The sequence below is a fragment of the Bubalus kerabau genome, chromosome 22, assembly GCF_029407905.1.
Source record: "Bubalus kerabau isolate K-KA32 ecotype Philippines breed swamp buffalo chromosome 22, PCC_UOA_SB_1v2, whole genome shotgun sequence".
In the NCBI taxonomy this organism is placed as follows: domain Eukaryota; kingdom Metazoa; phylum Chordata; class Mammalia; order Artiodactyla; family Bovidae; genus Bubalus; species Bubalus kerabau.
In genome coordinates this window covers 42,770,938-42,785,666 of record NC_073645.1, presented here as the reverse complement: position 1 = coordinate 42,785,666, position 14,729 = coordinate 42,770,938, and the positions used below count along the sequence as shown (strand labels likewise).

Sequence of the window (14,729 nt, the reverse complement as noted above, 5' to 3'; positions counted from 1 at the left end):
CCCTTAAATCTATTTCTCACTTCCACTGTACAATCAAAAAGGATTTGATTTAGGTCATACCTGAATGGCCTAGTGGTTTTCCCTACTTTCTTCAATTTAAGTCTGAATTTGGCAATAAGGAGTTCATGATCTGAGCCACAGTCAGCTCCCGGTCTTGTTTTTGCTGACTGTATAGAGCTTCTTCATCTTTGGCTGCAAAGAATATAATTAATCTGATTTCGGTGTTGACCATCTGGTGATGTCCATGTATAGAGTCTTCTCTTGTGTTGTTGGAAGAGGGTGTTTGCTATGATCAGTGCGTTCTCTTGGCAAAACTCTATTAGCCTTTGCCCTGCTTCATTCCGTATTCCAAGGCCTAATTTGCCTGTTACCCCAGGTGTTTCTTGACTTCCTACTTTTGCATTCCAGTCCCCTATAATGAAAAGGACATCTTTTTTGGGTGTTAGTTCTAACAATAAACTGTGGAAAATTATGAAAGAGATGGGAATACCAGACCACCTGACCTACCTCTTGAGAAATCTATATGCAGGTCAGGAAGCAACAGTTAGAACTGGACATGGAACAACAGACTGGTTCCAAATAGGAAAAGGAGTCCGTCAAGGCTGTATATTGTCACCCTGCTTCTTTAACTTATATGCAGAGTACATCATGAGAAACACTGGGCTGGAAGAAGCACAAGCTGGAATCAAGATTGCCAGGAAAAATATCAATAACCTCAGATATGCAGATGACACCACCCTTATGGCAGAAAGTGAAGAGGAACTAAAAAGCCTCTTGATGAAAGTAAAAGAGGAGAGTGAAAAAGTTGGCTTAAAGCTCAACATTCAGAAAACTAAGATCATGGCATCTGGTCCCATCACTTCATGGGAAATAGAAGGGGAAACTGTGGAAACAGTGTCAGACTTTATTTTTGGGGGCTCCAAAATCACTGCAGATGGTGATTGCAGCCATGAAATTAAAAGATGCTTACTCCTTGGAAGGAAAGTTATGACCAACCTAGACAGCATATTAAAAAGCAGAGACATTACTTTGCCAACAAAGGTCTGTCTAGTCAAGGCTATGGTTTTTCCTATGGTCATGTATGGATGTGAGAGTTGGACTGTGAAGAAAGCTGAGTGCTGAAGAATTGATGCTTTTGAACTGTGGTGTTGGAGAAGACTCTTGAGAGTCCCTTGGACTGCAAGGAGATCCAACCAGTCCATCCTAAAGGAGATCAGTCCTGGGTGTTCTTTGGAAGGAATGATGCTAAAGCTGAAACTCCAGTACTTTGGCCACCTCATGTGAAGAGTTGACTCATTGGAAGAGACTCTGATGCTGGGAGGGATTGGGGGCAGGAGGAGAAGGGGACGACAGAGGATGAGATGGCTGGATGGCATCACCGACTCGATGGACGTGAGTTTGAGTAAACTCTGGGAGTTGGTGATGGACAGGGAGGCCTGGCATGCTGTGATTCATGGGGTCGCAAAGAGTCGAACACGACTGAGCAACTGAACTGAACTGAACTGATACACTTGAAATTTGCTAAGAGAGTAGTCTGAAATGTTTTCACCACAAATAAAAAAATATGAATTACGGGATGTAATGCAGGTATTAGCTAATGCTAATCACTCCCCAATATATAAGTGTATCAAATCAACATTGTATACAATGTTACATGTCAATCGTCTGAGTCAGTTGCCTGGTGGCTCAGACGCCTGCCATGCAGGAGACCTGGGTTTGACTGCTGGGTCGGAAGATCCCCTGGAGAAGGGAATGGCTACCCATTCCAGTATTCTTGCCTGGAGGATCCCAAGGACGGAGCAGCCTGGTGAGTTACAGTCCATGGAGTCACAGAGTCAAACACAACTGAGCAACTATCACATCTCAGTAAGCCAAAAACAGGCTACAACCTGAGTTTAAAGGTCAAGTAGTATTGGGGAAAGGAAGCTATAAGTATGTAACTAAATAAACCAACTGATGCTTCTCCCCTAAAATGACTTCCCAGAGTTTCTTTAACTTTTTATTTTATCAGCGGTATCATGTGTCTTCAAATGAATCAGCATCCAGTGCAACTGGCAATATTACTAACCAGCATGACAACCTTGCAGAATGCCAACAGTGAGTCTGCATCACTATATGCCCAATCAGCAGAAGAGTGGGTACCTTCCCACCTCCACATGTTACATGACAATACAACTCCCCGGCTATCAGTGAAATATAAAAACATCCCAAGCAGAAGAATTGTCCTCACCATCCTCAACCTGTTGGCCAACCGGCTAGACTTATGAGAGCAACTTCCCCAGAATCTGTAGTCATTACTGCAAGGTCTTAATTGGTTTTCAAGATTTTGCACAGCCTTGCAAATTTGGATAATCAAATTTGGGAAAGTGTGTCATCAAGCTGATTTATCCACAATTATCTCCCCCTATTACCCTCCTTGTTACCCCATACTGCAATTACTTGCACAGAAAATTTTTATGTACTGGAGAACACACATGAGAAGGCAGCAAGTCCCTTCTGAATACTAGAGTAAGTGAGGGGCTGAGCTCTGGCCAAAGAGCCCGGGCCCCTACAGGAGACGGTCCTGAGAAGGCAGACCTCAAGATGGGGAGGATAAATAGGAGTAAATGCCCAGTGAGCCCTCGCTTACACTTGCTTGGAAACTCACAATTACCTCCTCCAAGAGAAGACTCTCTCTCGTCCAGTCAAGGAGTGACCCACTGGGCACTGTCCAAAACAAGCTGAAAAGCAACAGTGAAAAATGATGCATCCATCAACACTTGTTACTGGCTCTGATGCTTGAACTCCCATTCTCTTCCCTCTATTAATAGTAATTTCATACAATAATATTATTTATAACATCTGGCATTCACAAACCACACACTCTTCTGGGCACTTTGAATGCACTATATGTCTTCTTTCAAACTTCACAACCCCTGGGGAGTATTATTACTACTACCCCCATTTTACACATGGTCAAACTGAGGCTCTCAGAGGCCACACAGTCTTTGTGCTGCCAGATCTCAGAGCCTGTGCTCATGCTTACCAAGTGGTCCTGCCTCATCAAGGGAAGGGTGGAGACAGACGGGCCATGTTTACATCAAAGCATCAGCTAATCTTTTAAAAAAAATTACTAGCTTCTTATTTTTTTAATTTATTATTATTTTTGTTTTGTTTTTTTTTGTTTTTTTTGTTTTTTTGACTCTAATTTTATTTTATTTTTAAACTTTACATAACTGTATTATTTTTAATTGTAGGGTAACTGCTTTACAATGTTGTGTTGGTTTCTGCCACACATCAACACAAATCAGCCAGAGGTAAACATATGTGCCCTCCCTCTTGAACCTCCTTCCCACCTCCCACCCCATCCCACCCCTCTAGGTTGTCACAGAGCACCAGTTTGAGCTCCCTGAGTCACACATCAAATTCCCACTGGCTTATCTATTCTACATAGAGTAATGTATATGTTTCCAACCTACTCTTTCAATTCATCCTACCCTTTCTTTCCCCTACTGTGTCCACAAATCTGTTCTCTATTGCCGCCCTGTAAATAGGCTCATCAGTACCATCTTTCTAGATTCCATATATATGCGTTAATATATGGTATTTATTTTTCTCTGACTTACTTCACTCTGTAAAATAGGTTCTAGGTCCATCCACCTCATTAGAACTGATGGACATCAAGGTTGCTTCCATGTCTTAGCTATTGCAAATAGTGCTGCAACAAACATGGGGGTACATATGTCTCTTTCAATTATGGTTTCCTCAAGGTATATGCCCAGTAGTCATACGGTAGTTTTATTCCTAGTTTTTTACGGAATCTCCACACTGTTCTCCATAGTGGCTGTATCAATTCACATTCCCACCAATAGTGCAAGAGGGTTCCCTCTTCTCCACACCTTTCCCAGCATTTATTGTTTGTAGATGTTTTGATGATAGCCATTCTGATCGGTGTCAGGTAATGTCTGATTGTAGTTTTGATTTTCATTTCTCTGATAATGAGCAATGTTGAGCATCTCTTCATGTGTTTATTAGCCATCTGCATATCTTCTGTCAGCTGACCTTTTAAAGGAGCATTTGGCACAGATGTAGAAAACAAACTTATGGTTACCAGAGGGGAAGAGAGGGAGGGAAAATTGGGACATACACACTGCTATATACAAAACAGGTAACTAATAAGGACTCACTGTATAGCACAGGGAACTCTACTCAGTACTCTGTAATGGCCTATATGGGAAAGAAATCTGAAAAAAAAAGTGGATGTACGCATATGTATTGCTGATTGACTATGCTGTAGAGCAGAAACTAACACAGTTTAGTTTTACAGCATAGCTGTAAATCAACCATACGCCAATAAATGTTTTTTTTTTTTTTAAATAAAGGAGCATTTGGGAAGAAGTAAGAAAAAGTGTGAAAAACTGAAAGCCACTCACAGATGGAAGCTGGTGGGATCATTCTGGTTTGAGGCCATCGACAGCAACAGCTGGATCTGTGGAGGGCGTGAACAGTCCTCAGATGGAGACCCTGGTCTTATGACCTTGGTTTCTCCATTTGTAAAATGCTTGACTGTAATACCAAGTAATACCACTGAATGACTCTTAGGGTTTGGAGGCTTCTAACAGGAGAACAAAGCAAAGCAGGAATGCCCAGGGGCACTGATTCTCAATCCCTGCTGCATACAACACTCACTCCGGGAACTTCTGAAAATCCCGCTGCCCTTGCCCTGCCCCAGACCAATTAAATCAGACTCTCTGGGCATCCAGGGTGGGACACCCCTGCTCTGGGGCCTCTGTACAAAGACAGGCAGGCAGGAGGCGGCTCGGAAGGTCAACGGCCAAGTCTCTTCATTCTTTCAGCTCTCTTAGTCCTTTACTCTTTTGTTTGGCTTTTTGCTTCGATTTGTCTTTACCTCACTTATTTCCTTGCTGAATGAATCAATAATTGTCCTTTAAAAAATGTTACAAGGAAGCCACAGTATCCAGCATCAAAAAAAAGAACACGTGCATGTTTTGAGTTCTGCCCGTGAATTCTCCTTTATAGGGACGTCCCTTTGGAAGGAGGCCCCGTTAGCTAGGAGCTGAGCAGGCAGGCCATGCTCTCTCTCCATCAGTGTCGAGTGGCTGAGAGTGGCCTAGCCTGGCAGCCAGTCCCTAAGCCTTGGAGGCCTTTCCCAGTGGGTAGCATCAAGACTAGAGTTTGGATTTAGGGAAGAGAATCAAGGAGGCCATTCCACCCCTAATTCCGAGGTGCAGCTCTTGATCCGGTGCAGAGGTTAGCAAAAGTTTGTTCAGCCTGAAGGCAGTGCCCAGTACTGGGATCCAGAGTGAATAAGGCACGGCTCCTGCCCTCAGGGAGCTCACAGTCCAGGGGGGAAGCCGTGGGCTTAAAAACCAACCATAGGGAAGTCCCTGGTGGTCCAGGCGTTAGGGCTCTGTGCTTCCATGGCAAGGGGCCGTGGGCATGGGTTCCGACCAGGTTGGGGAACTAAGATCCCATAAGCTACGAGGCACGGCCAAAAAAAAAAAAAAACAACAACAATGACAATAGTATTAGGCTCCTTTCACCAACGTAACAAAAAACCACAAGCTTATTAGTTTTAAACAACACATGTTCCAGAGGTCAAAAGTCTGATGCAGATCTCACCAAGTGAAGATCAAAGTGCTAGGCAGGACTGCATTCCTTTCTAGAAGCTCTAACTGAAAATTCACTTCCTTGCCTTTTCCACCTTCTGGACGCTGCCTGCCTTCCTTGCACAGGGGCCCTTCATCTTCAAAACCAGCAACAGTCCAGTCCTGTCCACAGTAAGTATTTCTGCCTGATCCTCTGATTCTCTTTCTACTTTTAAGGACTCATGGAATGAGACAGATCCTAGCCGGATCATCCAGGATAATCTCCCATTCTCAAGGCTGACTGATTAGCCACCTTAATTACATCTGCACACTTAATTCCCTTTGGTGTGTAAAGTAACATACTCACAAGTTCCAGGGATTGGGATGGGGACACCTCTGGGGGAATATTACCCTGCCACACACTGGTGGTGATAACGCAGGTGTAGGTGAAGGAGTTTCCTGGGCTCTCCCCTTTTTGTTGCTAATGGTGTTATTTACACAACACACAAACACACACAGGAGAGAAAGAGAGACATGATGAAAATCCCCCACATGGTAACATATGTATATCTGCTCAGGCACTATTACATCACACTTAAATTCCCCCTGTGGCACTGACACGCAAATATTTGCTCACTGTTGCTGGGGCCCGCCAGGCTGGAAGCACCACGAGAGCACAGCACACTGTCTGTCTCTCCTTCTTCATCCCGGGACCAGGGCAGTGCCAGGCCCCCGCTGGTGACCACAGCGGACGGTGACCAAGGATCCACGCTGTGCCCAGCACATTCTGAGTGCTTTTCCGTGCATTAACTCACTCAGGCCTCGTGAGACCCCTCAGAGCATGGGCTTACTAAGCGCCACTGTCTGCACAAGAGCAAGGCACGTCACCTGCCTCTCTCAAAGCCACCTCACGGCCCTGGAAAGGGTCACTTGGCACTCTCACCCGCCCCTGCTAATGGAGGCCAGGACCAACTCTGTGTCCTGGCCTCGAACACTAATTTCTAATGTATTCCAATTCCAACCTAGATAAATACTCTTTCCACAGAGCTTCCACAGGGATGAGGCTTAAAGCTGGACAGGGAGTGCCACACAGGGCGGAGGAGGGAGCAGATGTCTGCTCCTGGCCAGGGCTATGGACACCTGCAGGAGTTAATAGTCAGCCACCTGTTGCTCCGGCTAAGCCATGAGAAAATCACCATGGGAAAAGAATAAAAGCCAAATATAGCAATGCAGCATAAGGGGCTCATCAGTTGGGACTGTCATGCCCTGCTCAGCTAAAGAAAAACAGTGTGGACCTTGGAATGCCAGGCCAGCGCAAGTTCAGAACACTGCTTGTGCACACCCTAAGATGTTTTCCCAAGGCATATGTGGGTCTATGACCTCCAGCCCTTGTACAAGATAGCCCTTGTACAAGAAAATAGCAAAGTTAGTTTCAAGTAATCAATAAAATGGGAGACGTGACCGGGGACACAGGAAGCTGACCATAGCAGCACAGCAGATGCTTTCTGCATGCCGAGACACTAAATAAAGTGATGCGGCTTCGAGGAACAGGGCTCTTGACCCAAGATGTCTTGAGTCCCCTGGTCCCATCTTGAAAACTTTAATTCTGTCTCTAGTTTCTTTTTCCCAAACTGTGTGTCGACCCTTTCGATCCCTACCTGCTGCGCTGGCTGCAGCAGACACCCCTGCTGGACTCCAGCCCCCTAAGCTGGGCGTGGACACAAGGAACCAGGAGGGTGACTCTGCAGAGTGGAGGAAGAGTGGAGTCTCCACCAGCTCGGCCTGCTGGGAGGTGCAAGGACTTCAGAATTGTGTGGATCTAGGTGAGAGTCTGGGCTCACTACCTAGAGCTAAGGTTCTGGGTGTGTAATCTCCCCACCCTACCTCCCAGCGGAGAAGCAGGACTTCTCAACAGTGGGGACCAGTGCAGATGCACACGGCAGCTGGACCCAGGGCCTGGAATCAAATGCCCAGTCGATCCGTGCACCATCCTCTCGCTCCATTCTGACCACACTGGCCTCCTGAGACTCCCTGAACTTGCCAAGCAGGCCTGACTCGGGAATTATGTCCAGGTTTTCCCTCTATGGAAGTGCTCTTCCCCAGCACCGCCTGGCTCCCGCCTCACTTCCTTCAGTTTCTGCTCAAGTAACATCTGTCTGCCAGGTTTTCTCAAACACATTGACTTGAAATAGCAACACGTGTCCCAAATCAGCTATCTCCTTCCTCCTCATCCATATAGCTTTTCTACTTTTTGTCACCCTCCAATTGACTGCTTTCACCTGTGTACTTACTAATCTGGTACTTCTCAACCGATTAGGATTTAAGCTGCATGAGGGCAAGGTCTCTGTTTTGGTCACTAATACGTCATCAGGGTCTGCCTGACGTCTAACAAGTGTGAAGAAGAATTTGTCGAGGAATAAACAATCCTTCTCTATAATTTCAGAGAAGAAAAACCATGTACCTATTTACTGATATTCCCTCAAACAAATGGTCTGTAATCATCTTTCTGGCTACAGAAGAGAGTTATAGAAAACACCTTGAGAAGATACACACACACATACACACACACAACACATACATGCCAGACAACTGGCAAGGCCAAGGACAGTCAGGATGACAAAGGGCAGCAAGGCCTGGAGACAGGACATCCCCTGGGCAGCATGAGGCCAGCAGAGTTCAACAGTGTATTTTTGCCCCTTCCCTCTGCCCTGATACCTGTTAGGCAGGGAAAGTTCCACACTCCACACACACACAGTGTGGACATATTATGTTCATTTTGTTTTCCTGGATATGCTCAGCTTATCTGGACAACAGATTTCTAACCACTTCAACCATGAGCAATACAGCCAAGAATCTGATGGCAGATGGGAGCACAAGCCATCTTTTGCCAGGGGCCCCCTGGATCAAGTGCTTTACAAAACTCGAGGCTAACTCTACATTTCACAGCTGAGGCTCAGAGAGGTTAAGGGACTGGACTGGGGACCCACAGCCAGCAAGAGGCAGTGGACACTCAAACCCAAGGACTGTCTGGCTTCTGGATCTGTGAGGTCTTCCATCACCCTATTGTGCCTCAAGGCCCACAGAAGCCAATATCTGACAGTTAACAATGCAGCTGAATGAGCCAGTGAAGGGTTGACACACAGATGGAGGAGGTGGGGAGGGGCTCTAGGAAGCTGGCCCAACTCTGAGGCCACTGAATTTCTACACTTCCTAGATTCTAGAGGAGATGCTGCTTAACCTTCAGACAGCAGATTTCCAGCATCAGAGGCCCTTAGCATGGGAACAGGCTTTGGTGATCTGCTGCTTACTGGCTGGGTGGCTTAATACAAGGACTTGGAGTCTCACCTGCTCAGCCGATATAGAGGAGCACCAAACCCCACATGGGATCAAGACCATCCCCATGGAAAAGAAATGCAAAAAAGCAAAATGGCTGTCTGGGGAGGCCTTACAAATAGCTGTGAAAAGAAGAGAAGTGAAAAGCAAAGGAGAAAAGGAAAGATATAAGCATCTGAATGCAGAGTTCCAAAGAATAGCAAGAAGAGATAAGAAAGCCTTCCTCAGAGATCAATGCAAAGAAATAGAGGAAAACAACAGAATGGGAAAGACTAGAGATCTCTTCAAGAAAATTAGAGATACCATGGGAACATTTCATGCAAAGATGGGCTCGATAAAGGACAGAAATGGTATGGACCTAACAGAAGCAGAAGATATTAAGAAGAGGTGGCAAGAATACACAGAAGAACTGTACAAAAAAGATCTTCACAACCAAGATAATCACGATGGTGTGATCACTCACCTAGAGCCAGACATCCTGGAATGTGAAGTCAAGTGGGCCTTAAAAAGCATCACTACGAACAAAGCTAGTGGAGTGGATGGAATTCCAGTTGAGCTCTTTCAAATCCTGAAAGATGATGCTGTGAAAGTGCTGCACTCAATATGCCAGCAAATTTGGAAAACTCAGCAGTGGCTACGGGACTGGAAAAGGTCCGTTTTCATTCCAATCCCAAAGAAAGGCAATGCCAAAGAATGCTCAAACTACCGCACAATTGCACTCATCTCACACGCTAGTAAGAAGGCAATGGCACCCCACTCCAGTACTCTTGCCTGGAAAATCCCATGGACAGAGGAGCCTGGTAGGCTCCAGTCCATGGGGTCGCTAAGAGTCAGGCATGACTGAGTGAATTCACTTTCACTTTTCACTTTCATGCATTGGAGAAGGAAATGGCAACCCACTCCAGTATTCTTGCCTGGAGAATCCCAGGGACAGAGGAGCCTAGTGGGCTGCTGTCTATCGGGTTGCACAGAGTCGGACACGACTGAAGCAACTTAGCGGCAGCAGCAGCAGCACACGCTAGTAAAGTAATGCTCAAAATTCTCCAAGCCAGGCTTCAGCAATACATGAACCATGAACTTCCTGATGTTCAAGCTGGTTTTAGAAAAGGCAGAGGAACCAGAGATCAAATTGCCAACATCCACTGGATCATGGAAAAAGCAAGAGAGTTCCAGAAAAACATCTATTTCTGCTTTATTGACTATGCCAAAGCCTTTGACTGTGTGGATCACAATAAACTGTGGAAAATTCTGAAAGAGATGGGAATACCAGACCACCTGACTTGCCTCTTGAGAAACCTGTATGCAGGTCAGGAAGCAACAGTTAGAACTGGACATGGAACAACAGACTGGTTCCAAATAGGAAAAGGAGTTCGTCAAGGCTGTATATTGTCACCCTGTTTATTTAACTTATATGCAGAGTACATCATGAGAAACGCTGGACTGGAAGAAACACAAACTGGAATCAAGATTGCCGGGAGAAATATCAGTAACCTCAGATATGCAGATGACACCACCCTTATGGCAGAAAGTGAAGAGGAACTAAAAAGCCTCTTGATGAAAGTGAAAGTGGAGAGTGAAAAAGTTGGCTTAAAGTTCAACATTCAGAAAACAAAGATCATGGCATCTGGTCCCATCACTTCATGGGAAATAGATGGGGAAACAGTGGAAACAGTGTCAGACTTTATTTTTGGGGGCTCCAAAATCACTGCAGATGGTGACTGCAGCCATGAAATTAAAAGACACTTACTCCTTGGAAGAAAGGTTATGACCAACCTAGATAGCATATTCAAGAGCAGAGACATTACTTCGCCAACAAAGGTCTGTCTAGTCAAGGCTATGGTTTTTCCTGTGGTCATGTATGGATGTGAGAGTTGGACTGTGAAGAAGGCTGAGTGCCGAAGAATTGATGCTTTTGAACTGTGGTGTTGGAGAAGACTCTTGAGAGTCCCTTGGACTGCAAGGAGATCCAACCAGTCCATTCTGAAGGAGATCAGCCCTGGGATTTCTTTGGAAGGAATGATGCTAAAGCTGAAACTCCAGTACTTTGGCCACCTCATGCGAAGAGTTGACTCATTGAAAAAGACTCTGATGCTGGGAGGGATTGAGGGCAGAAGGAGAAGGGGACGACAGAGGATGAGATGGCTGGATGGCATCACTAACTCGATGGCCGTGAGTCTGAGTGAACTCCGGGAGTTGGTGATGGACAGGGAGGCCTGGTGTGCTGCGATTCATGGGGTCAGAAAGAGTCGGACACGACTGAGCAACTGAACTGAACTGACTGAAACCCCACAGGGAGGCCATGGGGACTCAGTTACACAAAGTGCCTAACACCTGGGGAGGGCCTGGAAGGGTTAGCTATTGTGATGGTTCTTATTATCATTAGCTTTCAGTTTCTACACTTGCCATTTAAAACTCCTCTCCTTGATTCAGTATTCACAGTCAGTGAGTGGCTCCTAGCAAGTCAGTGGTTGCACATGCTTGAACAGCTCCATGCTGTCTTCACGCTCAGGCATTCAAGGAACCAAGGCCTTGAATCCCTGTGCTTCCCTGCACTGCCCTGGAATCCCGGAGATGGTCCACACCCTCCTTTCTTGGAGGCTCACACCTGGGCATGGTCTAGCTGAGCATCCACAATTCTATCGCCTGTTTGTCATGGGAAAAATTCTGCAAACCAGTCACTATCTGGTCCAGGACCCTACCCAGATTCTGAGAATGGATATACCCCCGACCAGGGCATCCACTGGCCTCTGTTGTGTGCCAATCGCTGTGTTACTGCTTAGTTCAGTTCAGTCGCTCAATCATGTCCGACTCTTTGCAACCCCACGGACTGCAGCATGCCAGGCCTCCTTGTCCATCACCAACTCCCAAAGTTTACTTAAACTCCTGTCCATTGAGTCAGTGATGCCATCCAACTATCTCATCCTCTATTGTCCCCTTCTCCTCCTGCCTTCAATCTTTTCCAGCATCAGGGTCTTTTCCACTGAATCAATTCTTTGCATCAGGTGGCCAAAGTATTGGAGTTTCAGCTTCAGCATCAGTCCTTCCAATGAATATTCAGGACTGATATCCTTTAGGATGGACTGGTTTGATCTCCTTGTTGTCCATGGGACTCACAAGAGTCTTCTCCAACACCACAGTTCAAAAGCACTGCTCAGAATGGAGCATTCAGGGAGAAGATACAGTCCCTGCCTTCCAAGAGCCCTGGGTCCAAAGAGGAAGATGAACAGTCAGACAGATAGCCACACGGTTTGGGGAGACTACACTGGGGAAGCTGTGATGCTGTCTGAGCACCCAGGAGAGCATAACTCACTCCATCTTGCCGGCTCAGGGAAGCTTACTCAGAGAAGGAGCCCAGCTGGGGTCTGAACACCATGTGAGTTGGGTGAGGCTGTGGGGAGATGGACAACGAAGAGAAGTTCTGCGGGAAGGAATTTCTATGAGGCCATTTGCCATCCTTAGATCTGGAGGCCGTACTGCTGTTAACAGTATATAAGGCATCCTTTGTTTTTTTAATGTTGCATCTAAGAAACCCCAGGCCTTACGAGGTCTTCGCTACCCAAATGGCCTTCAAATCAGGCCCCTCCCGTCGCTGGCAGCTGCAGCTGACTCTGTTGAAGTGAGATGCAGGACTTCACACGTAATCCTGTTAGGGCTTACCTTGTTAGTTTCAGACCCATCATTCCTGCCAAGAATTTTATGAATCTTGATTCTATTATCCTACGTATTAGCCTTCCATCTTGGTTTTGTGTTATTCGCAAATTTGATAAGCCTGCTTTTTCTGTGTCCTTAGCCAAGTTGCTCATAAAAACCTTGGACAGAGGAAGCCAGATTCAGAGTCCAGAGGCATGGCCCTTGAGAGCATCCCCCAGCCACATCCCAGATGCACAGCCACTGCCGGTATTCTCTAGATACACTAGTTGTTCAACATCTAACTACTATGTTAGCCATGCTTCCCCTTGTACTCAAGGGAGAGACAGCCTCAGTAACAAGAATTGCAATACTCAGCTCATTTAGGACTTAACTATCAATACTATCCTCCTATAGTAGTAGTGTTAGTCACTCAGTCGTGTCCGACTCTTTGCAACCCGATGGAGTGTGGCCTGCCAGATTATGGGATTCTCCAGGCAAGAACACTGGAGTGGATTGCCATTCCCTTCTCCAATCGTCCTATAAGAACCAAAAAAAATAGAAGTCAAAAAAGCCTCTGGGTACACAGAATATTCAAGCAGTTAAACACTGCAGAGCTATTCAGACCCTCAAGCTAAACCTATTCATTCTTATTTTATACACAATATTAATAAGGTGGCTTTCTCCTTTCAAAGCTTTGGCAGACTAGTAGCTGCAAATCAGAAGTGGAAACATAACTTGGGTAACTGTCTATAACTTTTCAAGAAGAGAGAAAAATCAAGCCAAAAGAAACAAACCACAGTAATTATAAACCCAAGTTAGGGCTTGGGAAAGGGGCCTTACCCCTCAGTACACCAAATGGAGTCATGCCATCACCTGAGGGCCACTGGTCACCAGCCGTGTGTTAAGAGATGCTTGGCATGCTTCGTTTTAGAATAAAAATAACAATTTTAATGCATGATGATACAAGTGTCATTGACATTATGGGTAAACATATGTTCATTCAGCAAATTTATCCTGCACGCCAAGATGCACAAGTGTAGTGGAAACGGCTGACTGGTTGAAAGGCACTGCCCAACAGCAGTGACCCCCAGCAGGCAAGGCCCCTGCACTCACAGGGCTCACAACCTGCCAAGTGAGCTGCCGCTAAACAGGGATGCCAATAGATAATGGATCCTGGAATGTGAAGTCAAGTGGGCCTTAGAAAGCATCACTAGGAGCAAAGCTAGTGGAGGTGATGGAATTCCAGTTGAGCTATTTCAAATCCTGAAAGATGATGCTGTGAAAGTGCTGCACTCAATATGCCAGCAAATTTGGAAAACTCAGCAGTGGCCACAGGACTGGAAAAGGTCAGTTTTCATTCCAATCCCAAAGAAAGGCAATGCCAAAGAATGCTCAAACTACCGCACAATTGCACTCATCTCACATGCTAGTAAAATAATGCTCAAAGTTCTCCAAGCCAAGCTTCAGCAGTACATGAACCATGAACTTCCTGACTGATGTTCAAGCTGGTTCTAGAAAAGGCAGAGGAACCAGAGATCAAATTGCCAACATCTGCTGGATCATCAAAAAAGCAAGAGAGTTCCAGAAAAACCTCGATTTCTGCTTTATTGACTATGCCAAATCCTTTGACTGGGTGGATCACAATAAACTGTGGAGAATTCTGAAAGAGATGGGAATACCAGACCACCTGACCTGCCTCTTGAGAAACCTATATGCAGGTCAGGACATAACATGTCCATAACTGGACATGGAACCACAGACTGGTTCCAAATAGGAAAAGGAGTACATCAAGGCTGTATATTGTCACCCTGCTTATTTAACTTATATGCAGAGTATATCATGAGAAACGCTGGACTGGAAGAAACACAAGCTGAAATCAAGATTGCCAGGAGAAATCTCAATAACCTCAGGTATGCAAATGACACCACCCTTATCGCAGAAAGTGAAGAACTAAAGAGCCTCTTGATGAAAGTGAAAGTGGAGAGTGAAAAAGGTGGCTTAAAGCTCAACATTCAGAAAACGAAGATCATGGCATCTGGTCCCATCACTTCATGGCAAATAGATGGGGAAACAGTGGAAACAGTGTCAGACTTTATTTTTTTGGGCTCCAAAATCACTGCAGATGGTGACTGCAGCCATGAAATTAAAAGATGCTTACTCCTTGGAAGGAAAGTTATG

General features: G+C 45.6%; 1 protein-coding gene across 4 annotated transcripts in view; it reads right to left on the bottom strand.

Moving 5' to 3' along the window:
• The window catches only part of PLPP4 (phospholipid phosphatase 4), a 149,264-nt gene that overhangs the window by 107,773 nt on the left and 26,762 nt on the right, over positions 1-14,729 (bottom strand). The window contains exon 1 of one of the 4 annotated variants that reach the window (XM_055560614.1): positions 4,413-4,462. The exons of the other annotated variants lie outside the window; for them this stretch is intronic. Within the exon in view, the coding sequence (XP_055416589.1) occupies positions 4,413-4,450 (38 nt within the window). The 5' untranslated portion in view covers positions 4,451-4,462. Of the gene's footprint in view, positions 1-4,412; positions 4,463-14,729 lie in introns of those variants that run through there. 4 annotated transcript variants of the gene reach the window in all.